Here is a 26682-nt window from a genome sequence, read left to right on the forward strand (position 1 = left end):
TTCCTTAGCCTGACGAAAGGTTTTTGAAGCCAAAATCTTGCTTAAAAATGGTTTTCCAACTATTTAAGTTGATCTAATAAAAGATATCAGATTCACCCAAAGAACCTTGTCTGCCCACATCTGTAGTTAGAATTTGATGTTTAATGAGTGTTTGGGTTTGATAGTATTATAAACTAATTAGTGACTTCACAGTTTCTATTTTAAATATGTTTGAGTTGTTGAATGCGAACAAAATATTAAATAGGTTAAATAGTCTTTTTAAGTCATAAAAATAGAGAGAGTTAATAAAATTAATTTTAAAATGTATTTAAATGATGATAAACTTCCAAGGTGTATATCCTGAAATAAAGGAATTTAAAAATGACTCTTAACTTCAATCACTGTGTAATAACGACACTGCTCTTCTCAAGTTGTATTAAGGTAAAGCAATGAAAAATAAAAATGTTGTACTCTTGCATTTAGGGATCGTCCTGTGAAATTTGCTGAAAGATCACGACCTGGCGTTCAGATATCTTGTTCATCTTTCAGTTCTGGTATGTATAGGAGTTAAAAGTTTTTCATGAGTAACTAATTTTGGTAACAAGTTTATCGTTCTTAGTAATCTTTAAATACAATAAAATATCAGCTCTTTCTGGTACAAGAAGCTGTCATAAAGAAGATACAGAATCATAGGAAAATAGGGCTGGAAGGACCCCTGCTCAAGGCTGGATCATCCCTGGCTAAACCATCCCAGACAAATGTACAGATTATGTATTTAGGTGTACTTAGATATTCTGTAGAATAAGGTTTACTTGCAATTAAAGAATTTTTTTTGAAAAAAAATTAAATACACAATTAATGGGCATTTGTATGCTCAGTGAGGCTAATTCTTCAATAGAAAATCTAGAAGGAAAGATCTGTTTTGTCTTCTTTAGATGCTAGTAGAGAAAAGAAAGGATGTTGTAATTGGGAAGTGTTAATTTTTATGGCCAGATTTTGAAGTCTCCAGTCAGATATTTGTTTCACTTGCAATGAATTTTTCTTTAGAAACTGTATCCTTTTAAATTTCTTTTTATAATATTATAAACTCTTACCACAGCATTCTATAAAGTATTACAATTTAGAACCTTTTTCTAATGCTGGCAGTGCTATAAAGCTTTATGTACACTTGAATCCATTTCTGGATTTTCTAGTAGTTGCATGTTTCAGGAAAAAAAAAGAAACTTGGTATATAATGCTTAAGTTTTTATCAAAGCATCTGTCTAAATTGACTGCATCCCCACAAGCGAGAATGTGCATTTCCCCAGGGACAAATAGCAGCGGCACAAGTGCCACTGCTACTTTTGTCCAGGCATGCCTGTGCACTCTGGCATGTGGCAGATTGCCACTGCTGCAGCTCTGGGAGGCCCCAAGACCCGAGGTAAGGCTGCTGGGACCAGCTCACATGCTGGCCCTAGCCTCCCCTATCCCACGCAGGGCAATCTGGGAGCTCAGAGCCTGGCCAGCAGCTGGAATATGGCTCTGGCTTGCCAGGCTCCAGTTTCAGGTGGCATATGTTGCAGCCACGTGCCCCGCCTTGCTTTTTTGCTGCATTTTTTTTTTCTAGATGGCAGGAGTTCCCAGTATCTAATTTTCCCTTTCACGTGTGTTGCATGTGGTTTCAAGGTGCTGCAAAGCGCACATGTGCACTTTTCTGGGCATGCCCATGCGGTCTTGATTTGAATAATTGATTTTTCAACTTGTATTGTAAAATCCATTTCCAAACGGGAAAATCAGGGTTCCCTTGACCTGTATCTCCTGCTGCTTTTTTATTTGTGACATTTATCCAAGTTTCTGTGTTACGTGGTTTCTTTTCTTTTTTCTCACAGTGACATCCTCAGAGAGGAACTGAACCTGTTCCAGCCTTGGGGTACAGGAGTGAAGGTGGGTTTTCTCACTTAATGAACAGCTTTCCAATATTTTATTTTATGCCCTTTTGTTTCTTGTGTGGCCCATACCATATTAATAGCAAGTAATGAGGCATAAAACAAAATATTGAATAGCTGTTCATTAACTGAGAAAACCCAGCTTCACTCTTGTAGCCCAAGGCTAGAGCAGGCTCAGTTGCTGTATGAAGATGTTATGGTGAAAAATAAATGCAGTGATTTTTTTTTTTTTGTGCATTGAAAGGAAAAGTTGGGGCCCATCCATCTCATACACTGACTGAGGCTGGAGCCCCACAGAAAAAATAAGTGATTATGTAACTAGAGGTAATATGAAAGTGCAGGAATTATGTTGAATCCCACCTAGTCCCAGAAGGGGTTGATTTAAAAAAGAAGCCAATGTTATTTTTTTTATAAACAAGTTCTATTCCAGTGAAAATCCTCAGTGTAAATCTGGTAATTATGATGCCTTAACCGTAAGACATGGTCGAAGTCTGTAACTCTTTGGTGGCTTTTTCTTACAGAAAATACTGTTTTTTTCAGGTGGCATGTTCATTGCAACAGGTAGCACTGATCATGTGATAAGAATATATTATTTGGGCTTGGAATCTCCAGAGAAAATTGCTGAGTTAGAGTCCCATACGGTAAGAGAAGAATGGGAAATTAAATCTTTTTCCATTTTTAACTTACCCAGCCATTTAGGTTTTGTCTTGCATATCCTATTTCACTTATTTTCTGTCTGTCTTAGATACGCGTGCGTGCGCGCGCGTGTGTGTGTATGTGTCTAGATTACTGTAGTGTCTGAAGAAAAATTAATGCATGTACCTCATCATATTTCTGTGAGGTGGGGAAGTGCTGTTATCCCATTTTATAAATGGGGAACTGAGGCATAGGGATGGTTAAGGAAATGTGTCCACAGTTTTATGAAAAGTCTTTGGCAGAGCAAAGAACCAAACAAGGTTTCCAGACTTCCTTCTCTCCCTTTAATTCTATTATAAATAGCTGACTTTGCTGATATTGTCCAGAAACCCCTTTAATGAGAACAGAATGGGATAATTCTGGTCTTAATATGTGAATTCCAAAAGTCAAAACACAGTGAGAAAAGACAATTTAAAAACTCCTTTTGGTTTTAGTTGAAATAAAGTAAGATTATACTAAATTTTTAGGATTTTTTTAAGAATGTGAAAGATGCACACAAATTTTGACAATATTTATCTATATCAGAATCTCAAGAAATTCAATTGTGAATTTTGTTAATTTTGAAGAGAACTGATAGAAAAAATAGGAATTATTAACTTGGCACCATACCTTTCCTTTGTTATTAAATGCAGTCAATAGACTTGGCATGTAGATCATGTCTTTTAACATAATAGGTTCCCTGTAAGTTTATTGATGGCGAGTTTTACAAAAACATGGATAGAGCTGTTGCTTGTGAGGAACCTGAGTCATTTATCAATGCAGCTGAATAGTTGTGCTTTTCATTTAAATAACATCATTAGGAATAAGACTGTGGCCTGAGGGGAACAGGTGCTCAATGCTCACTGAATTTCAGTGGGAGTTGGGAGCCCTCTCACTTGGACTCCTTTGGAAATTTGGAGTGACTGATTCAATCGAATTGGTTAATAAAAGAGGCTATTCTCAAAAAAAGTGAATCTAAAAATGATTTCACAGAACACAGTGACCTCCTTTTCCATAACTTAATTTACAAGTGTAAGAGTGATTTTTCTAACTGTAATTTCTTAATCCTCCCAATTTTGCTTTTTTGGATTCCACAGACTGCTGTCAGACACTGTCTGAAAATAGAAGATCAGGAACGTCATCATGTGTTCTTTCTCTTCCTTTTCCCCCATTCCTTCCACACATACTCTCACATTTTTAACAGTCAGGGACCAGAAACAATACCGTATAACTAAAATGACCAGTCATCTAGTGGTTATATTGAATAGCAAATACGTGTGACAAATTCATTTTGTGATAAGCTTAAATATTCATGAATACAGTGTAAAAAACAATGTATGTCAGGTTCTGAACAATTTAAAATAGAATTAAGGCTGGAATTTGCCAAATATTTTTTCTCAAGAAAATAATTTAACCTTTTAATAATAGGTTCAAAAATTGCAAGCCTGTCCTAATGGTTTTGAGTTAAAATGCAACCTTCTGTATCCTCCCTGGGAATTGGCACTCCCTAGTTCTTGGTAGCTGGGAAGGGCAGTTGGTTCTTTCAGCTATATGTTTATAATAAATGTCTTGCCTCTGCTTACACAGTTTCTGGCAGGCTAACTTATACCACCATTTTTGGCAGCACATCCCTTCTTCAAAGGGAGCCTGAATAGGAACATTAACTGCTAGGGATCAACATTAAAAACACCTGAGCCGGAATTGATTCAATCTTTTTAGGTTAGTCTAAGCTGCACAGATTGAACCGATTAACAAATGGACAGAGATTCAATTCTGAATCTGGGTTTTAGGTTGTAGCTGTGTTGGTCTAAGGACATAGGCAGGCAAGGTTCTTTTGGTAAATCTGGTGTCTTTTATTAGACCAACTCGAATAGTTGGAAAAATTCTTCTTAGCAAGCTTTTGGGTTTTAAAAAATTTACCAAAAGAACCTTGTCTACTTTTGAATCGGGAAATGCAGTCATACGCCTGCGGTGGCTCAAGCCAGAAGCCAGGGAGTACTAGAGCACTGCTGCCAGCCACTGCCAAAGGGGAGGGGAGAAAGCCCTCAAAAAAGTTTTCATCTCTCCCTACTGGAGTGAAGGAGGCATGACCAGGCCCCAGCCCATTGGAGGGTGGGGGTTTAAATCTCCTCCCTAGCCCACACCAGATGCCAGCTGGGGTCTATGGGTGGTGGGGTGGGGAGGAGTCCTTTCTCTGAAACGAGCACATATTGATCACAGCAGTTTGCAACCTCAAGCACGCAACAAAGGACAACCCAAAATCTTTGCGTAAGCTAAGACACAGCCCAGTGAAACACAGTGAGAGCACACACAACTTAGTTTAGCTTAAAATGGAATGTAAACTGAAAAAGACAAGAGAAAGCCTTGCATAAGTCTTAGATAATCCTAAGGGCAGAGCATCTCCTTACAGACAGGTATTCAGAAAGGCTTTGTTTAGGGGTAGTCCCACCATTTACAGGCTCTGCTTTATAATGTAAATGTAGCTCTCTTCCTTCTTTGGTCAAGCGGTCTGCAGCCCTCAAGATGTCTGTGACCATCTCCTGTTCCCTTACCTCCATCTCTAGCACATAGGTGTGATAATTGTGCGAGGTCTTTGCAAACACCTTCCACCTCTAAGCCTGGTCCTGCAGGGTTTGGCCCTGTGCTCACAGGTGGCAGGGGACCAGTCTGGTTTCCCAGCCTCTTCCTACTCGCTCATGGCGTTTATCAACTGCATGCTTTAGTTTCTGCCAGAGGTGGGAGGGGGTAGTCTTCTCCTTAAGAAGGGTCATATCTTGTCCTTTCTTCCAGCAAGTCTCTGGAAAGTAAAACACGTTCTGCTAGGTAGGTGGGTTAATAACTGAGAAACAGTCAAAGTTGTTAGCCCCGTATTGCAGTCTGGATGGCTCTTGGGTTAATGTTTTAGCAAGGTGTTAGCTACCTTTGCTTTGCAGGCAGTTGTTTTGACATGCAGTTGTTAAAGAACTGGTGGGGATAGGGCCCTGATGGGCTGCTGTGCGCTGGCCAGGCAGACCCTGATTGGGGTCCCAGGGGGAGAGGGGGATAAATCCTCTCCCTACCCCCTTTGCCTCAGGGAGTCATGCCAAGCTGGCATCTGGCCGTGCCCCCACCCCTGCTCCAGCTAGAATGCAGAGGGCCGAAGCCAGCCTTGCTCTCTTGAGCAGACAGCACAGTCCAGCCCAGGGCTGGAAAGCATGCTGGGATGCTGGGGGATTGATTTAGCTTAAACCAGGAAGGTGTCTGGGACAGAAGTTCTGTAAGCCAATTTGACCCAAATCAGTGAAGTCTGATACAACATTCAACCAAGTTTATCTTAAACCAGTTTCAGCCGTTTTGAAACTGGTTTATGAGAGTGAACTTATGTTTTGTTACAGGTTTAAACCAGTTTCTGATCACTTAAACCAGTTTATGTGCAACTTCTGTCCCTAGCCCCAGAATCTGTCTTCTTGAGCAGCACATGGTCCCTTTGACATCATAAAGTTCTGCCCTATATGTTTGTTCTGGGGAAAATTTAACTCCAAATGCTTAATTTTTTTTTATTCTTGAATTTTATAGGAAAAAACATGTAAAGATGTAATTTGACCAATTGAAAGTTCATCTTAAAGCATTAATTGCAAAGATTTTAAACTTAAAGAATACTTTCTGCTTCTTTTTAGGACAAAGTGGTTGCAGTTCAGTTCTGTAACAATGGTGACAGGTAAGCAGGTATTCTGGAATTTTTCCAGTATGAATGTCACTGCAAGCTAATTTGCCAAAGAACTCTTAACTTTTCAAGATAACATGTCAAGTCAGTGACACATTTGTGAGTCTGGACACTGTCCTCTGTCTTAGTCACCAACGATATGCTGTGACTAATTTCTTACTTTTTTTTTCAAAGTTCTTTAGAAAAAACAGATTAAGGACTTCACTCTTATTTAGGAGCTTCTTCACAAATAGCCCTGTTGCCTACAATGGGGTTACTTGTACAGTATATGCTGTTCAACACAAATAGACATGTTAGATTTTGGCCCCACCTAAGATTTTTAAAAGATCATAAAATATGCACTCGGCCCAAACAAGCCAGGCTCCTACTGTAGTACCTGATGAATTTGCAGATGCTGAATATTTTATTATTGACTTGAATAGGAATGATACGTGATTTGTGTCTAGTAGGATTGGTAGCATGTCTGTACTTTTAGCCAGAATAGGAACACTGAACTCAAGTTTCTGAATAATTCCTTCTTACGAATAACTACTTCACGAAACTTGCATGTGGTCAAAACATGGAGTATAGATTGTTAGTTCTGACTTAAATCATATTAGAGAAAGTTTAAAGATATGTAGGTTGGCCCAGGTGTATGGTGTTTTCAGTGTGGGCTGGTATCTTTTTGGAGGAAACTTTTTCCTTAGGAAAGCAGGCACAATGACATGTGGTGCTCTTAGAAGCACAGGAGAGTATAGTTACTGAACACAGCCAGCTCTGACAAACAGTTTCATGAGACACTTTTGCCATGCCTGCAGACCCAGCAGAGGGAGAGAGGGAAAAGAGTATGGTAATGATTTAGGTAGTTCATAAGTTCAGGACTATATTTTTCTCAGTTTCTACAATGAGATCCAAAAGGGGAGGCTACCTGTGTCCTTCACCTTCACCCAATGCTTGTTCTGTCTCTTCTTGGCAAATAGTTGGGAACAATGAAGAATTGTTTGATATCAGGGGAAGTGTGCACTCTGTTCAGCTCCCTATTAATACAATCTGCTGTATTACTGTATTTACAGTACCAAAAGGACTGAAAAGATGATTTTCTCTCTTTTTTTCTATCTTTATTCCACCATGTACTCATTTTCCCTTCTTTAAGCAGGATATTGAGATTAAGATGACAGTTTACTGGATTATATCTGTTTTAATATAAAATGGATCCCTTTTCTATATTAAAATGTATTTTTAATATAAAATACCTTTAATATAATGTGGATAGGCCACTAGCAAAATTTGCATCAGATAAAATTAAAAAATTGACTGGCATAATGTAAAGTGCTTTCTTACAGCATAGCACTAATATTGTTACAGAAAAATCAGGATATCCACATGGCACTACCTAACTTAAATCTTTAATGCATGATTTCTTCTGTCTTTGGAAAATGGCTTGACTAAGCAGAAAGGCCTTTCCTTGTCCTTGAGTTCAGCAACATTGAGTTCTGTTTTTTATGCTTCCAGTCCCAGTGCTTTCAAATATTCTGTTTGTAATATCCAGTAAGGCAATATTGCAATTGAGCTTTTTCACAAGAATATAGATCCTGTGTACTTTGTTGGAGTAATGTTAACCACATTTTTGAGGTATTTCTCCCTTAAAAGTCATTGGACTTAGATTCATAGATTGATTCATTGATTGACATTTCAGGCACGAAGCGTCATTAATGCCATATATGAATGAAGTGCAGTAGTGTTAATGTTCCCTAGTTTGAAATAGTTCCCACTGAGCCTGTGTGGTATATGGTAGGAACTGTGAGTTACAGAACTTAGAATTGTATTACACTAGATGAGGTACTTGTGTATATATACCACCTACTCTCTAAACCCTTATCCTTTTACTGGTTTCACCTGTGGAAAGCCAGTTGCAGGGCCAGATTATAAAACCTTAATATCTTGGCTGTCACTTCTCTTGTGTGCTTTATTATTCATACTTATTTGCTTACCTCTGGCAATATGTCTGGCCCTTACAAAAAGAAAATATAGAAATTTACAGGGGCAGGCTGAAGGTATGGACAGAGGGTGGGTGGGTAGGCATGGGGGACAAGCAGAGGGGGAACAGGCTGCAGGTCCCCTTCACCTCATGGTCTCCCCTGCTCCCCCTGGCCACTTGCCTTCTCCCCAGCCAAATGAGCCATCCCGTCCTGGGTCAGGCAGCAGCTCAGCTCTAGCTTCAGCCCCAAACCCGGATCAGAGCTGGAGCTGAGCTGCTACCTGTCCCAGGCCAGTACTTGACTCTAAAATGAGGCCTATTTTTTTCCCCCCATGCTCACTAGAGGGGGGGAAAAAACATCATCTTGGCTTCAAGCAAACATGGTACTCTATCCTGCAAGACCTTTCACATCAGAAGACAAAGAGGAATGAGCCGGAATGCCCTGATTTAATCAAATACCCCTTGGTGGGATTTTCAGAAGTGTCTAATGCCAGGTCTACACTCCTGTCTTCTGCTGGAGTAGCTTTAGTACTTAGGGGTGTAACGCACATTAATTAATGACCAAAACACAATTGCTCTGACAAAAGTCAATATTGTAGATTACTGTTGGCCAACCTTTTGGACTCCCATAGGCAGGATGAGTGGCTTGAGGCCCATCTGTGGGCTGGATCCCATAGTCAAGGTTAGTCCATGGGCCTGATCCAGCATGGGGCCCACACTGGATCTGGCTACCGAGCAACCCCATGAGCTGGCCAGGCTCCACATGCAGGATCTGGCCATAGAGTGACCCCAGTACGCTGACCTGGTCACACTGGATCCAGCCACTGAGTGACCCTGCGTGCTAGAGACACCCCATGTGGGGTGTGTCATCCAGCTCACGGGTCTGGAAATTTGGTGATTAGGGAGCAGTGACAGCTGTGGATGCTGCAGTAATTTGTGCTAGCACCTGTCCCTGACTGCTGAATTCTGGACCTGTTGGGAGAGCCCTGTGGTCCAGAGATTGAGCACTACTAGGGTAGATGTTTGCTTCACTTGGTGGGATAAACCATATAATAAACCGTGTAGATTTGATTGTGTAGTTTTTATCCGCATAATTTTTTGGTCAGTATATTATACCAGTATTACTGTTGCAAGGCCTTTGAAAGTATAGAGCTGATATAAGTGTTGTAGGGAGCACACATCCCATTGAAAATTATGCTGCATTGTTCTGATTAAGTCTACTCTTCATTTTCTGTCCGAACAACCCAAAAAATTGCCTTTGACTCTATACTGGGGGAGCAGAGGGTGTTTACCTGATCAGGACCCCAACAGTCTTGACTTCTGTATTTGCAGTAGTTCTGTGCTTATGGTAAGAACAGTTTTTGGTACAGTTTTTTGTAGTATTTTTATATATAATCCTTTGAGTCCTTTCCTTCTGTTACTTGATTCTCCTGTGGGATTTTGTAAGGGCAGAAGCTGTTCAAATTTTAATCTATGGTGATCAATGTCTATTCATTGTACAGTGTTTCCTAAAATTGAACCTAAAAACATGGGGTTGACTTTTATTCAGTGTCGACTTATAGTTGGAACAATATGGTAAGTCAGTTAAGTGCTGAAATGTCGGTATAACTGAGATCAAGACTTTTAATATAAAATGAGAAGCCCCCTTTTTAAGTTAGAGGTATAAGTAAAAAGTCTTTGAAATAAAATTGGGTAGAAGTAAGCTACATAGCTACCTGGCATGGTTTGTGTTTCATCTGTTATGGGAAAACCAGATTTAAAAAAAGTAAGATGATTTATTAAAACAAAATGTATAGACAAGGGTAGCCGTGGGTGAAGATATGTTGGATGAGTAAAAAAAAAAAGTTGCACTTCAATTGCATAAACTGTGCAAACTAGGATATTATTTTACCATCGCAAGAAGAATGTTTAATTGATGATTGTAACATTTTTATGTAGGTTATGTTATACTGCTAATGTTGAACTTTTTACATACAACATGTAAACATTCAGCTTGCAGAGAAAGCTAGTTACTTGTCATCAAATTTGGCATGCTTCTCCCCTCTCCCCCATTTTAATCCATTAAATGTATAACAGAATCTGGACATGTATCTTTTTATCTCCTGCTGCCCTTATGAGCGTCTCAAGGGATCTATGACTATCACTTAAAAACGTGCAGAATATATGAATTATAACACTGAATTCACTTCAAGACCATCTGCTAGCTATAACTAAATGTAATTAATGTTGTGGTATATAAACTGTATTGTATTGTACAATATCTTATACAAGATTGAAACCTCATTGTCTTATAATGATACTCTCTGGATCAAAGATGCACAAACAATACATGGAATAGGTACTGTAAAAATTTTAATATCTGGCTTTGATGCCAGTTTGAATGGCTTTGCTACTGGCATGCTAGTTGTATCGCTGCCAGTTTTCTTTGACAGTAATTTACCAGAAAGGCAAATAAAGTTTCTGGACTAAAAACACACATACTTGGGTGCACAGGTTTAAGCAAGAAATATAGATGTATTTTATTGTACAGTGGCATAAAAACAGTGATCTTGGTGAACTTTCATGAAGACCTAGGTGAATGCCGTACCCCACAGTCCACCACTTACTTCCAGAAATTGTCTGTTAAGAAACTGGCCAATCCTTAAGTGACAAACCCTTACTAAGAAGGGAGGACTCCATAGAAAAAGGCTTGGGAGGCACAAATGGTGATCAGACCAAAAGACACAGTGGTTTACCTTCAAAATTACAACTTTTTTCCCCCTCATGTTTGTCTACAGCTTAAGATTTGTCAGTGGGAGCAGAGATGGAACAGCAAGAGTATGGCACTATCAGCAGCAGGACTGGAAGAGTATAGTCCTGGATATGGCTACTAAAATGACAGGGTAAAAGAGTACTGTATATTATAACCTCACTTATGCATAAGAACAACATGTTCTATCAGCTAACGTGCTTTAAAACTGCATTCTCATATGTTAGTTTCAGGGTGTTGCTAGACATGACAAATTATAGCTATGTCAAATGTTCTATAGGATGTGTTAGGCTCTAACTCTTACCTCTACACACTCCTGTAGCAAAACCATTGCAGCTTTAACCCTGTTTCATTTTGGGTTAAAGTTGCAGCAATTTAGAGAACTGCTGCAGGAGCATATAGGTTTAACATCCTAATAACTTGCGTATGCTTTTGAGCAGCAGTTGCCTCTCCCCTTTACAAGTAATTAAAAATTAAGTTTTCCTGTAGTATATACATACATTGAAAATTAGATGGCCTTGTCCATTACATGACAAAAGTTTGTTGCAGATTTTAATATCAAAATTAAGACGTTAACATTGTTTCTGCAGTTTTCTTCTTTCTCTGGTTGGCAAGTCCTGTTTTATAGAAGAAGGCAAAATGTTGAATTAAGTTAATCTCTTAGAAAGATTCTGTACTAAAACCTCACTTCTAGACTTACCTGCACATTTTAAAAAATGTACAGATGAAGTGAGAGACAAGGGTTTGTCTGGGTGATACCTTTTATTAGACCAGCTGCATGGTTGGGATACATTTGGACAAGCTTTTGATGCAGTGCATTCTTCACTCTAGACTTTCAAGGCTACAACAGCACTCCAGCACTACAGAATAAATGTTTCTCTTACCTCTCAGCAAAAGGTCTATTATCAGCTGGCATGATGTGCCCTGAAATTTCTAGGATTTCTTTATTTTTTACAAAAATATGCCCTGGCACATTGATTCTGGCACAATATTGGCATTTTAAATCTAAAGTTGACAAAAATAAATGAACACATATCTTGTGTGTGATTATCTTCATAGTTGTATTATAGACACGCTTGTTTATACTAATTCAGTTATTTTGTGTGAGTCACCCAGTCAGTAATATGAGTACAGAAGATCTGCAAAAATACACTTACAATGCTGAATTTCGGTAGGTTATATCCTAGTAAAAATGCATGTGATGACATTTTTTAAATTCCTTTTTCTAGTTGCAGTTAAATGGCAACAAAAAAGGAAAAGCTGGGAGTGCTGTCCCTTTATTTTTCCTCCTTACCATGTCCATTTAAAACATATTTTGGAATTTCATGGTTTCATCCCAAGGTCCAACTTAGTTGTAAGACTATCAGAATATTTTTTCAGTTGTTTCTCAGCATTTTTCCCCAGTAGCTTTCTAAGATTTGAAGTTCTTGTTAGCTCTTCAATTATTTAAACTGCGAACAGATGTTACCATTGTTGCGCCAGAAACATTTTTATGGTAGCGCAAAATACGAATGAACAGACATCCTTGCACCCCAAATGACCAAGAATGTGAGCTTGATGATTATTATTAGTAGTTTGTGCCACTTTATCGTGGCAGACTTCTGTTCAGTTATGGCATGATTTCTGCAGCATGGGGCTGCCTGTGCTCTCCAGTAGTCCCAGGCAGGGGGATTTCAAGGTGCACGTTTCACAGTGCAGAGCTGTAAAAACCCATATTTCTAGCACAGGTTCCCCATTCCATGCTTACAGGTACTTTGCCCCAGGTTGGGGCCTGGTACGCAGGTCTCTTGTCCTGTAGAATCAGGTCCCCAAAGCCCCAGGAGCAGTAAGAACCTGATCCTGCAGGATGACGGCTCCAGGCAGTGTCTGTACCCACTAGTCCATCAGGTGTACCAGGAAACATCCCAGCACAGCTGAGCCTGTGACAGAAATAACATCTGTTTGTAGCATTATATTATTTTTTTTGTGTGTGTGTTCAAAGGATTTCAGTAAGTGTCATGCATTTGAACACACACATTCATAGAAAATGGAGATCGGAAAGACCCATAAGGCAATTTCATACATTTCCCCAGGCTATTGCAATATATCTATATGTATCTTACATAGTTTTGTTTTTAATAAAATAGCTATCTAAATATAATTTAGGTTGTACCCATTTGGACTTTAATACCTTATATGAGAGATTAGATAAGAAAAAGAAAACCGCTCACTTCCAGGAAAATATGTGGAAAAATTAGAATGTTCATTTATGAACAACAGGAAGAGAAATTATTTCTTCCTTTTCAGAGAAAGTAGAAGCACTTCAATGTAAGTTGCAATAGCATAGAATATTTTCTGTGCCCTGCTTTTGCTTCCACAAAGCGCATACCATGACTGCATGAGCAACCATTTGTTTTCATCTGTAGTCACAGTTCATTTCCCTTTATACAGTAGTGTGACAGTAATTAATTTCAGATCAAATTTCTGCTGATAGGTTTTGCTGTATAGATGTTGCGGTATTACTTTTAGTCTTTCAATTTCGAATTCCTTCAGGAACAGCGTGGCATCTGGGGAGGACAAGATAACTAAGCTAAAGGTTACTATGGTGGCTTGGGATCGATATGATAGCACTGTCATTACAGCAGTTAACAACTTCCTTTTGAAAGTGTGGAACTCATCCACAGGGCAGCTTCTTCATAGTTTATCGGTAAGTAAAATTACAGTGAATAATTTTAAAGGACTGTAGCTTTATATCAGCATATGATGAGGAATGATTAAGGGCTAAATTGTGCCATACTTAACAACATTGAGGAACAGTTCATTGCTGAAGCAGGCCAGCTGCATGCTTTTCTTTTCCCATGATATATCCTTCTTTAAAACAAGGTCACAGGGAAATTACTTGAAGTTGTGCTGTGCCCTGGTGATTCCTAGCTAACATAGACATCTCTAGTGGCCATAACTAGAATAGAACCAACCCCAAGAGTAGGAAGCTGAAGCTGCTCTCTTTATTGGCACTAAGATGGATGCCTGGGGTAGCTGTGTCCAGCTGTATATCTGATCATTGTTGGCAGTCCATTGATATGAGGATGACTATATTTAATAAAATCAGCCACTGTATATGATTGAGTCAAGAGGACTAGGAACTAAATATTTAGCTGTGCAGGGAACTATTACATAGAAATTTTAGTTTCCTTTGCTTTGCTTTCATCACAGGGCCATGATGATGAAGTTTTTGTCTTGGAAGCTCATCCATTTGACCAAAGGATCATACTTTCTGCAGGTCACGATGGGAATATTTTTGTTTGGGATATTGACAAAGGAACCAAAATTCGCAATTACTTTAACATGGTAAGAATGGTTAGGAATATTTTCATGTTTGAACAAACTTGGATGTCAGGACAGAAGTGACCCCAGTGATAAACTCACTGGGTGTGTCTCCACGAGCAGTGCGCATGTGCAGTTTGTGGCACCACGAACTGCACATGGTGCATGTGTACCTATGCGTCATACTGCTAATTTGCAGCATGGCAGGGTTTTTTTTGACAGTGGGAGACCCCAGTGTTAAAAAACAAAACAAAACAAAACAAACCTGCTGCTAAAAAAAGCAGCTCAGGGCACATGGCAGCAGCATGCGCTGCCAGAAACCAAAACCTGGCCCATCAGAGCCGTGCTCTGGCTGCTTTCCAGGCTCTGAGCGACCGGCTCAGTACCACTGCTGCCCCAGGAACCCAAGTAAAGCTGCTGGGGCCAGCTTCTACCCCACCTGGGTACTTTTGCTACATGCCAAATGCATGTGCAGGGGCATGCTTGGGGACAAATAGCAGTGGCACATATTTGTGCCACTGCTATTTGTCCCACAGGAAATGTGTGCCCCGTATGTGCACGCTCATGGGAATGCACCCATTGTGACCAGTGTTTATAACAGGATTTGGGAAGATGCCTGAGTGTAACAAATCTGCATTGTTTGTTGTGTGTATTTTAAAATTATAGAAAGTCTTTCAAAAATCTCTTGAATTTGCAGAACATAAAGGTATTGAAGTTTTGTTGATCAGCTTTTTCAAAAGAAAGCTTAACAGCATTGCCATTAACTTTCTACCTTTCCTAAAGTCTTAAGTTGAAACTTAACTGAATAGTAAAGGTTAAAGATAGCAAAGTGGAAAAAATAGTGAAAATCCATCATATCGATATAAAATGGGAATTTATGTTGAACTGAAATTTAGAGGCAGAGCTACTACTTTGCTACAAGTTTTACAAAGTGGGACAGATGGAATCTTAATATTGAAGGTTGTGTCAAAGAGAAAAAATAATTTTAAAATGGACATTCTGTGTTCCCACATTGTAGATTGAGGGCCAAGGCCATGGTGCTGTTTTTGATTGCAAATTCTCACCAGATGGACAGCATTTTGCTTGCACAGATTCACATGGACATCTGCTATTATTTGGTTTTGGATGCAATAAATATTATGAAAAGGTGGGTTGGCTGCATTTGAAAAGCTTCTGCATCTTGTGCTGATTTTATGTTAGAAGTGTTTATGTTGTGGCTTTGTACTTTTTTCCTGATGAACTTTAAATGATAACTGGATTGTGTGATAGTCACTCATTATTTAAATCAAAATGTTACATGTGCTTTAAATATCTAACAGCAAATCTTGAGGAATGAGTTTAGGGGATGACATAAAAAAAGAAAATAGTATAAGCTTTTTATACCTTTAATTTAACCTAGTAAGGAAAACATTGCTTGTATTTTTCTACAAAACACAAAAGAAGGTCTGCAACCAACTTAAGGAAGGAACAAGGAGAGGTTTAAGGCCTGTTGATATTAATATTTCAAATTCACTGTAAGTTCTTTCTTTCCAAAGTAGGTGGTTAGTCTCTGTCTTATTCTGTCAAATGTAAGAAAAGTTTTTTTGTAAGTTTTCATGTGCAAAGTGAGTAGAAAATAGACTATATAGTTATTCAAGATTATGCCTTCATGCATCTGAAAAATCTGCTACTATTACATGTGCTTCTATAATTAAATGTCCAAAAAACCTTAATCAGTTAAATAATACTTGAAAATAAGAAAATAAGGATTAAGGCAACACTCTATTCCTGCTCCGCAACCTTAACTTTACCCTCTGGAGCTGGTAATGGCCACTGAAAGTGGTTTATTAAAGGTTTATTAAATACATAATGAGTATTTATGAAGGACTATGGAAATGTTTTGTTGTTTTGGGGTTTTTTTAAAATTGTGTTCTACGTATGGATTGCAGCATTTACTGCATGTGCTTCATTTGTACTCAGAGTACTAGACAATGTTTTCAATAATGGAGAGTTGGGAGCAAGTTGGAAGAGCTCTTAGTGATTTGAGGATGGTGTACCTTGGTGATTTAAGTACGGGTCATTTCAGTGATGTGCTTGGCAGTATGCTTTGGTAATGCCCAGATACCATGTTAGAGGAATTGGTAGCCTTATGGTGACATAATTGACCTTGGTCTTTGGGCCTTAGTGACAGGTAAGTTAAGGTAGTAGCTTAGAATTCTATTGGCACGTGAAGATGTTGGAGGGAATTGTCTGGAATTAGGCTCGGTGTTTGAGTGTAGGCCAGACTGAAACTGACTTAAGCCTGAGTTTTGCATTAGCAAAGAGAAGGTGTTAGACTTTGTCCTACCATACTTGTGTGTGGAGTCAGCAAGAAGTAGCATCTGTAAATGCAGAACACTAATATGTTAGTCTTTGTTTGTCTCAGCCCCCACACTCCACACTGCACCAGTAATGCCCTACCTTCACATCCACTCCACCAATGTGACATGTTTTTTAGCACTATTCAAAAGTAATTATGCAAAAATGAAAATGGTATAAACAAATTTCCTTTGATCGCGCCAAACAATTGTTCAGGAGATAGTTGACAAGCATGAATCGTTATTATATTATCCTGTTTATTAAAATTTTTACAATTATTACAACTTTTTCTCTTCCTTCTACTTAATGCTAGTTCTTTGCAAATACTGGTAAAAAACAGTTTCTTCATAGCTTGTAAAGCACTTGAAACCAGAACTCTAGATCTTGAGGCAAAACTTCCAAAAGAGCCTCTGCAGAATTCAGGCAGAGAGCAGGCAGCACGCGTGCCGTCCTGAATCCTCCCAAGCACATAGCTTTAAAAGGAATCTTTAGCTCAGATGATGCTGAATTTGTCCTATCCCAAACCCCTGTGAAGCACAGAAAATCTCATGACAGTCTGAACTGGTGTGTATGCCTTTAGTTCTGTTGCAAACAATAGCTAACCCTAAATGAAACAAGACCTTTGTAATTAGTCAGGTAGAGTCTGGGATATTAATAGTAGCAATAATATTTACTAACTAGCAAATTGCCCATCAAGAATCGCGGGCGGGGGGTGTGTGGAGTGGGGACAGAGGCCCTTCCCTCCCCCCACCCCCTTTGGGCTGGGGCCAGGGCTGTTCCCCTCCGCCCCCCCCCAACTGCTTTGGGCCACAGCCAGGGCTGGGGCATGGACTGTTCCCCTCTTCCCCCTGCCATTTTGGGCTGAGGCTGGGGCCAGAGCTGTTTCCCACCTTCCCCGTGCTGCTTTGGGCTGGGGCCAGGGCTACTCCCTGCCTCCCCCCTGCCACTTTGGCAGTGGCAATGGTGGCTGTGGTGGGGCGCAGCCACCGGTAACCCACTCTCTCCTTCCTGTTCCCTTCTGCCCTCCAACCCCTCAGTCCCCACTGTCTTGGTGGCACTCCAGTTCTGTCTCTGACTGTATAAGGCACTCTGACTGGCTGCAGAGACAGCCCATCAGATTGCGAATAAAGCATTATGAACAGACAGACTAAGGCTTTTATAATAGAATAGTTATTTTATCTAGTCTGTAACAGCCATGTTTTACTGGGAGTGTGAGACTTTGGTTTTCTGAAATCCTCTTGGTGCCAGGGCTCTTCATTCTTTTTCCCACTCGCCATTCTCTCCATGTAAACATTTTGTTTGCTTCTTGATATCTCCTCTTCATTTATGCATCTCTGATCTGTATAAGATGCAACTCTACCCTGTCCTCTTCATTGTGGCAGATCTCTGGCACAAGAGGAGTGAATGCAACACCGTTCTTTGAGTCCTCCAAAGAGAGGGCTTGTAAAGAGGGTGTACAAGACACATATTCCTGTTTCTAATTTTCTTGGGCATATTGTGCTGCTGAATTTTGATCTGTGCAGAAGTTTTCTTTGAGGATAGATTCTTGAGGCTAGAACATATTTATGTTGGGAATCTGTTTTTTGTCACAAGATGGCTCCCAGAATAGAGATAGGTTGAAGCATTTCTAAAATAAACAGACTGCTAAGTGGGATCTATTACTAAATTTATTTTCATGTAGATTCCAGATCAAATGTTCTTCCATACGGATTATCGACCACTGATTCGTGATGCGAATAACTATGTGCTAGATGAACAGACTCAACAGGCTCCACATCTCATGCCTCCCCCATTCTTGGTGGATGTGGATGGAAATCCTCATCCCACAAGATATCAACGTTTGGTGCCAGGACGGGAGAATTGTAAGGATGAGCAACTCATTCCTCAGCTAGGATATGTGGCTAATGGTATGTTTTCTAAAATTCTTACGTATCTGAATGATATAGAGCAACGTTAGAGAAAATAACTGTAATAATTTCTGAAATCATAATCTTGAGTCCAATTTTAATATGGGAGGAGTGAATTACAATATGAAGGAAGCAATGGAAATCTGTAGGGTAGATTATCTCAAAACCACAGACAGAGTTGGAGTCTGATGAAGAAACTGTAGCAATCAGACATCGGTGGGCTAGGTGTCTTTGGTTCACCATGGACGTGTATACATGTTCATTTAAGCGTGACTAAATTTAATGTACATTAAATAATTTTTGGTACGTGTCTTCATGTGCAGGGATTGGGCATTAAAGTTAGGGCACTTGGCAATAAAGTTAATGCGAAGTCCCTGCAATCCTGCCATGTGTTGGGCAGACCAGGTTCTAAAGATTGTGCTGGGTTGTGTCTACACGTGCATTAATGTGCTTTAACTAATTGTGCCTAAATTTGATGCCTGCATTTGCAGGCATCAAATTTAGTCTCAATTAGCCTAAATTCACCACTTTTAATGTGCATTAAGGGTGTGCACGTATAGGTGCACACCCTTAATGTGCATTAAATGAAGCTAAAGCGTATTAGCACATCTTGTGTAGATGTGCCCAATATTTACAATTCCATAAGTTATAGACTGAAACACATTTTTTTTCATTCCAGAGATGCTTGTTTTCAGGTTTCTGTCTTCCAGTTAAGACCAGTTTTTTTTATTTTAAAGAATACAGAAAGAAAATGACGAGAGAAATGTTCCTACCCAAATGACATTGTAACTTAAGAACTAGATGATAGTCGAACAATATGTCTTCCTTGTTTCTGTTATGTGTTCTCATACAATTTTGATTCGTGGCATCTTCGTACCACCTAGTGTAGAAATATTCAAAGGAGCCAAGATACCTTTTGGTTCAATTCAGGCTGCAGTTTACTACATTGTTAAAATTGGTTTTTAATAAGTAATTAGTCAGTGGTCAGGGAAACACCACAAGGGCCAGTGTGACTATATAGTTATGCTGAATTGTGTGCATATGTGTAACTGTGTTTCTTTTACCCTCTGTTGCTGCTGCTTAAATGAAAGCGGGAGGAAAACCTGCTGATCTTATGGAATGCAGAGCAGAAAGACCACCTTATTACAGGACTGAATTAGATAGTCTTAGGTTGTTAATGAAATTGAATTTAATCGTTTGCTTGCTTTTTTTCTTACCAAGGTGACGGGGAAGTAGTTGAACAGGTGATTGGACAGCAAACCAATGACCAGGATGAAAGTATTCTTGATGGAATGATTAGAGAACTGCAGAGAGAACAAGATCTGAGACTAATTAACGAAGGCGAAACTGTCCCAAATCCTCCGCTTAATAGATCCCACTCTGTTAATGGTGGTAAGTACTTCTCATTTGTCTTGACCAGTCGTATTTCTAGCAGACATTTTAAACTGTTGAGGCTGTTGTGCTATACTGTAGAACCTGTGTAGCGGTATTTGTAATTCATAACAGGTTGACCAATTAAGGACCAGCCACTCAACTGTCAGCTACAGCTTCTGCTTCAAAAGGCAGTGGTTTTCCACTCAGTGGGAGCATAGCAGCTGTCTTTTTTGCAGTGGATAGGATGCAGTGCATGGTCCTTTATATTGAAAGCCATGGCAGGCAGCCTAAGCACCTTAGTGGTCCTGTGCTGCTATTGCATCCTCTCACTTATTTTAGTGTGGGCCTCGCATAACCCCAGATATTTCATGAAACCTTCACTTTCGCTGAAGGTTATAAATAATCTAGGTTCTGCTCTACTACTCGCACATGTGGTGGGCTTGTCTTGAGTTTGCTATATTCTGCTTTCTCTTCCCAGTGTTAATAACCTATTTCAAAGACTTTAGCATTCAGTTAGTAACTGAGTTGAAGAATTAAAAGTATGAGAAGCAACTGTTGACACTTGATGGTCCAGCTGGACATCATCTGAACACTTAAGATTATTAGACTATAATTAATGCCGTTGAAAATGCTTTCTAAAAATGTTTAAAAAATCCTATTATTGCCTAAATGTCATTTGTTCACTGAAGAGAGATGGTGCTTTTTACCTTAATGTCAACATAACAGTGTATAAGTAGATAATATCAGTGGAATTGTGACAGACTAATGGTTTCTTTCTACAGTAAATACCAAGGTTGAGCATCAGCGTTTTATGAATTAATGTGTGGCTGCTTTGCCCTAGTCTTCCCCCCTCCCCACCCTACAACAAAAGCTCAAGATTATTCCTTTGGCGCAGTATACTTGTTCTATTGACTTGACTTCTGATCCACCGTATGAAACGGGCAGCTGATCACAAAGCAGTTTACTTGTCTGCAGTTACTATAATGTAACTGCAAATGTGGGAGTTGTGTAAGCCAGCCAATCACAACTCACTTTATTCATATCAGAAGCTCTTAAGAAGTTTACATTTGTTAATGAGTTCTTTTTAGGTAAATTACTGATAATTTAAATACAAGTAATCAATCTCTTGTTGACACAGGTTAGTTCTGATTGATGCATTTGGATCCTCTCTTTCCTCAACAGTGATGAAGCAATAGGAAAAAAAGTGGTGAAAGAAAAAAACACCTCATTTCACTTCAATCTAAATCAGTGGTGCCAAACCTAAAGACCTAGATATTGGACTCAGCCTAATGCTCACTGGTCCTTGTGGCATTTCAAATTTGCTGAGTGCAAGCTTTACTTAAAGAAGAAAAAAAACCTTAGTCCGTTGTGAATAGGCCTGTGTGAATAGGGAAGTATTACGGTTCGAATTTGGCCGATTTGGAGGACATGGATTCGATTCGGAGATTCGGATCACCATCCTGAATCGAATCAGCTGAATCAGCTTCGGAAGATTCAGTGCTGATTCAGAGATTTGGTGATTTGGATCAGCTGGGGAGAGGCAGGCACAGCTGGACAGCTGCAGGTCTTCCCTTAGCTCCTCTGGCTGTGCCTGCCTCTCCCTGAGTGAGGGGAGCCATGGGAGAAGACCTCATGGCTGCCCTGCCTGGCTCCATCCCCTGCCCGACCCCAGCCTAGTCCTGGCACTTAAAAAAAAAAATAAAATAAAATAAAAAAAAGCCCCATACTCACTGACTGCAGGAGTGGTGATTGGGGCCTCTGGGCGCTTGTGGCAGAGCCCCCCCCACCCCGGGCAGTGCTGAGCAGTGGGGGGCAGTGGGGATTGCCTTTTCCGTGCTTGGCACCCGTGTGAAAGCTGCCCCATGGCACGGGGGCAGTGCAGCTCAGCAGGGCGCTGCATGCTGCCTGGGAGCTGGGGGCTCTGGGGCTGAGTTGTGCCAGGCTCCCTTCAGCTGACTGTGGAGCCGCCCCTGCTCCCGGACAGTGCATGATGCCCTGCCAAGCCATGCTGCATCTGCACAGTATAATAGCTGCCATGCAGGTGCCAGGTGGGGATGAGGCAATGATCCCCATTGCCCCCATCTGTCCCACACTTGGCAGTAGCTACATTTATTTATAAAACACTGATACTCAACCTTGGCATTTAGCTATAGAAAGAAACGGTTAGTCTGTCACAATTCCATGGATATTATCTACTTATATACTGTTATGTTGACATTAAGGTAGAAGTACTTCTGGTCCACTTCTGGGTCCACGGCTGAGCACACGGGGGACCCCACTCTGTACTCTTTCAGCTTGGTGAGTGGCTGTAGGGGGACCCCAGGTATCCCCAGACCCAGGAGGCACTAGTCACTGAGCCAGGGGACAGAGGGGGGGTCCCCCACTGAGTGAGGTGGGGACACCCCCATGCTCTTGTGGGACACTCCATCTGCCCCACCATCTCAGAGATCACGAGCCTCCTGGTACCTTGAGGTACATAGAAAAAACGTATAAAGCTGTGTTTACATCTGAATCATCAAATCTCTCCGAATTAATTCAGAGAGTTCTGAACCGATTCGGAGAGATTAAAGGGTCTCATGATTTGATTTAGATTTGGAGATTCGGCTGCTGAATCTCCACCAAATCGAATCAGCTTTGCACAGACTTAATAAATAGGTGTTCTTAGAGCCCACCCCCAGTGATGCCCATATCAGGACAAAAACATTTCTCACCTAATGGAAAAATGTGGCTGTTTTGTTTTTTTTCTTTTTTAAGGAAATAATCCTATGTGATTTTGTTGCCTGTGATAGTAGAGGGTGGGATTCCATTGTAAGAGGCCATTTCTAGTCTGGTGTTCACTTTCAGTTCATCAGTAATTGATTGAAAAAACTGACTGCTCATTCCTGGGATAATTCAATGATGGTTGTGCCCTTTGCAGAGGGCTGAGAGGAAACATTCTGCCCAGCTGTGAATTTTGAGTCCTAGGTTTTATTTAAATAGTTATAGAAATAGAGGGAAACTGTTTATTTTTCCGTTTTAGCTCTTAGAAGTCCTAGTTTGGATGTAGCATCTCCACCAAATGTTGGTCTCAGACGGAGTGGTCAGATTGAGGGAGTCCGGCAAATGCATCATAATGCTCCTCGAAGTCAGATGGCCACAGAGAGAGATCTCATGGCGTGGAGCAGAAGAGTGGTGGTGAATGAGCTGCCTCCAGGGGCTAGCAGGTAAAATAAAGCCAAAAGTGCTGAATTTCAGTGGGAATCAACTTTGCAGTACAGGCATGAGAACACGCCATTTATTTTTTCTTTGTTCTGTATGCATCTGTTAGCTGCTATTCATTTGGAATCAACTATACAAACATCACAGTGAAACTAATAAACAGTACCTCTTTATCATCCAGTTAAGATTATAGGGTTAATGCTAATGGTACCTGTATTGCCCAGCATTCTTGGGAAAAGAAAAATAAATCCTGTGGCATTTAGGTGATTACTGCAATTATTTACATTTTTTAGGAATTGGTTTCTCAGGTTTTTCAGATATTAAGATTAGGATTACATTCTGTTTTGCAAGAATAATTAAATTCTCCCATGCCAGTTCAGATCTCTCTCTTTTCCCATATTGTAGTCAGTTGTATTTAGATTTTTTCCTTTTCCTGAAAGGCTCTAACATTTTGTGGGGAGTCAGGCAGGTATTCTCCCTCCCCTCCACAAAACATATTTTATTTTTATCATAATTTCTCAATTCCATTAACAAAGCATAGTTGATTATCCAGCTTGCCCTTCTTTAGAGAGAAAATGATGCCAGACAAGGTTTTTCACTAATAAAAAATAGAAGTGGTATCTGAGTACCATTAGTAGGATGTAGACGTATTTGGCAAGTATGCAAAAAGCATTCTAACATGCAGTAACTAGACTGTCAATCTGTTTGGTGCAAATAAAATTAATGTTTGTTTCCCGTGTGCACTTAGGGTTCAGGAAGAATGCCGAGCTGCCAAAGGTGAAATAGAAATTGGTCTGTACAGTGTTGAAAAGAAGAGAAAGCCATCTCACACCTCACAAAGGGTATGCAGATTTCTCTAGAAGCGGAAACATAAGCATAGAGACCAGGTTTAGCACTAGACAGAATCCCAAGGCAATTTTGCTAGATGTGCTAGGGCCCCTCTACACATGAAGGTAAAGGCACGATGGGATCTCATGCATGATCCACACAATTGGTGTGGCATGGCAGGAGCTATGATTGTAGGATCATGAATTGGGTCCCATCACACATTACTGCTGGTGCCTGATCCTGGGCTCCCCTTGCGCTGGCAAGAAGCAAGTTCCTATGGCTGGGAAATCTGTCAGCTGACAGGGCTCCCAGTCACAGGGGTGCCATATGCACTCCTGTGGCTGGGAGACTGCAGCTGATGTGATCTCCCAGGCAAGGGGGTGCCCCAGACTGGGAGCTGGGTGAACATAACAGCTTCAGTCTCCCAGCTACTGGAAACGTGGAGCACCCCCATGGCTGGGAACCTTGTCAGCTGATGGGGCTCCCAGCTGTGGGGGTATGTGCTTTCTGCCTGGCAGCCAGCGTCAACTGAGAGCTTCCAGGCTTGTGAGTGCATATGGGTCCCCTGCAGCTGCAGCTTCAGTCACCTGATGGGGCTCCTAGCCAAGGTGGCACTGGCTGCATGTGCCAACTAAAGCTGGATAGAAATTGTTGATAAAAGTGTTACACATTTTCCAGCAATAATTTTATAACTGGTTGGACATTTTTAAGATGCCATAGTTAATTTGCAGGTATCCAGTCTAAAGTAATTGTGCAGTTAATCAGGTAATTGTGTAATACACATAGTGTGTAAAGAGGGCCTTAAAAATAATAGAGTTTATGGTACTTAAGAGCTCCAATTTTGCTAATTGTTATTCCATTCTTAATTTGGTACATGTTGCAGTATAATTTGTTAGTAACTCTATAAAACATCCTTTGTGGTGGGAGGGTGGATGTGCTTTAAGTGAGCAAATTAAAAAACTGAAAATACCTTTGCTAACCAAAATCTTGGTGCCACAACATGTGAATGGATTCCTGCACCTACAGAGAACCTAATTTTCTTTAGAGTGGCTCTCCATGAGTGAAAAGCAGTCTGTCTATGGCTCTTCTGTGGATTAGAGTTTTAGAATAACTTCAAGTTCATAATAAAGCAATGAACATTTTAGTAAGGAAATATTCAGAATGTGCTTTTATGCCAGGACACAGTGTCTGAACTGGTACCGTAAAGTGTAGAAACTGGGAGACTGGGTGAAAATATGCTTCATACAAATTGCATTTGGCATGCATGAACACATTTTCATTTGTGGTACTTTTACATGTAAAATTAAGGGGTTCTATAAGAGTACTGAGGGAACTGCACAGTTCTCAGAATGGTGAAATTCTCTGGCATATCAGAGGGAACAGAAGTTTGGCAAGAAGATGGTATTTTTACGTGATTAATTTTCAGGGTAAAATAGCTTCTTTAAAACAAGAGAGAATTTCTTCCGTCCTTTCCCTCCTGCTAAATGTTCCAATAGCAGAGTAAATTAAGAATGGCTTAATTCCAGTTTTTCTGCAAGTCAGACATGTACAATCCTTTTTAATAAGATGTTCTTTTGAGCTACATGTTTAACTACTAAAATATCTAATAATTTTTCCCTGTATACAAGAATGATTATCAGCCTGGCAGTGGACGATCCCTGAGAAGAAACCAACGCAAACGCCAGCATGCCTACCAAACACGTTCCACCATAGAACACAATCAGCAAGGAGCAAGCCAGAATGCACGTGTGCAGGAAGACTCGGAAAGCTCCTCTGAGGTCTGAAATCCCCAGTGATTCTTTCAAGAAGTTTCTTGTTCATCGATAGTGTGGTCTAACAACAGATGTTCTCAAAACAATATTACCATTAAGACTCAGGTTTTTCCCTTTATGAAAAATCATTGAATTCATGTGGTCTATAGGACTTGTGCCATTATTTTAACAAGTTGGTCTGGGAAGGAGATGAACCATTTATTTCAGTGCCAGTACAGTTCTGAAGATGGTAGAAATATAAAAATAAAAAAAAATCAAATCTAATTTAAAACAGATTGTTTCTTGGATGACACTCGCTAAAAAATTGTGAAGTGTTTGTAGTTTAATGTACCTGGCCTGAATGCTACTTCTGTTTTGTTATATTTGTCTTCCTGGGATCTCACAGAACTGAAGGTTTTCATATTGCACATGTATTGGGGATGTATGTGAACCCATGCTAGTTATTAACATCTGTTCAGCAACTTTCAAAGGTACTGTGATTTGGAGTAATAGGCTGATATTGGCAAGAGAAGGATTTAAGGTATCCCAGATGAAATAACATCCTCCTCTTCTTAAGAGAGAGAAAAATTAAAAATAAAAAGTAAAGAAGAGCTGAACACTTATGCCAACTTTACACATGCTCTGCAGGGGTGGACAGAGGAGGGGGACAGGAGGGGAGAGACGCTTTAATTAGAGCAGCTCTGAGAGCTGCTCTAATTAAAGCGCCTGCAGCTCCACGTGTATTCAGTGTCCCCAAGCTTCAAAACGGCAGCTAAACTAAAGCTCTTGTGACGTGGAGGCTGCTAATTAGCACACTCCAGCAGACTCAGTTCATAGTCTGTTCTACCATGTGCTAACCAGCGCATGTGAGAGCAGACATCTGGCACATGTATAGGTGCCTTGAATCCTGTTGTGCAAACTCTGTAGGCTCACTACTTTCTCCACCTCTGAGTTATTGCTAAAATGATCCTTAAAAAGTCATACCATAGCAATTAT

At 40.2% G+C, this 26682-nt stretch overlaps 1 protein-coding gene across 1 annotated transcript in view; it reads left to right on the forward strand.

Annotated features, from left to right (window-relative positions):
- BRWD3 (bromodomain and WD repeat domain containing 3) overlaps nt 1-26682 on the forward strand; it is a 103451-nt gene that overhangs the window by 30178 nt on the left and 46591 nt on the right. The window contains exons 10-21 of the mRNA XM_019536493.1: nt 463-533; nt 2445-2545; nt 6236-6276; nt 11017-11121; nt 13521-13674; nt 14181-14315; nt 15310-15438; nt 18310-18535; nt 19757-19927; nt 22929-23112; nt 23856-23949; nt 25564-25713. Coding sequence (XP_019392038.1) covers nt 463-533; nt 2445-2545; nt 6236-6276; nt 11017-11121; nt 13521-13674; nt 14181-14315; nt 15310-15438; nt 18310-18535; nt 19757-19927; nt 22929-23112; nt 23856-23949; nt 25564-25713 — 1561 coding nt within the window. The remainder of the gene's footprint in view (nt 1-462; nt 534-2444; nt 2546-6235; nt 6277-11016; nt 11122-13520; nt 13675-14180; nt 14316-15309; nt 15439-18309; nt 18536-19756; nt 19928-22928; nt 23113-23855; nt 23950-25563; nt 25714-26682) is intronic.

This window comes from Crocodylus porosus, unplaced genomic scaffold (assembly GCF_001723895.1).
Source record: "Crocodylus porosus isolate Cpor-Errol unplaced genomic scaffold, CroPor_comp1, whole genome shotgun sequence".
Classification (NCBI taxonomy): Eukaryota; Metazoa; Chordata; order Crocodylia; family Crocodylidae; genus Crocodylus; species Crocodylus porosus.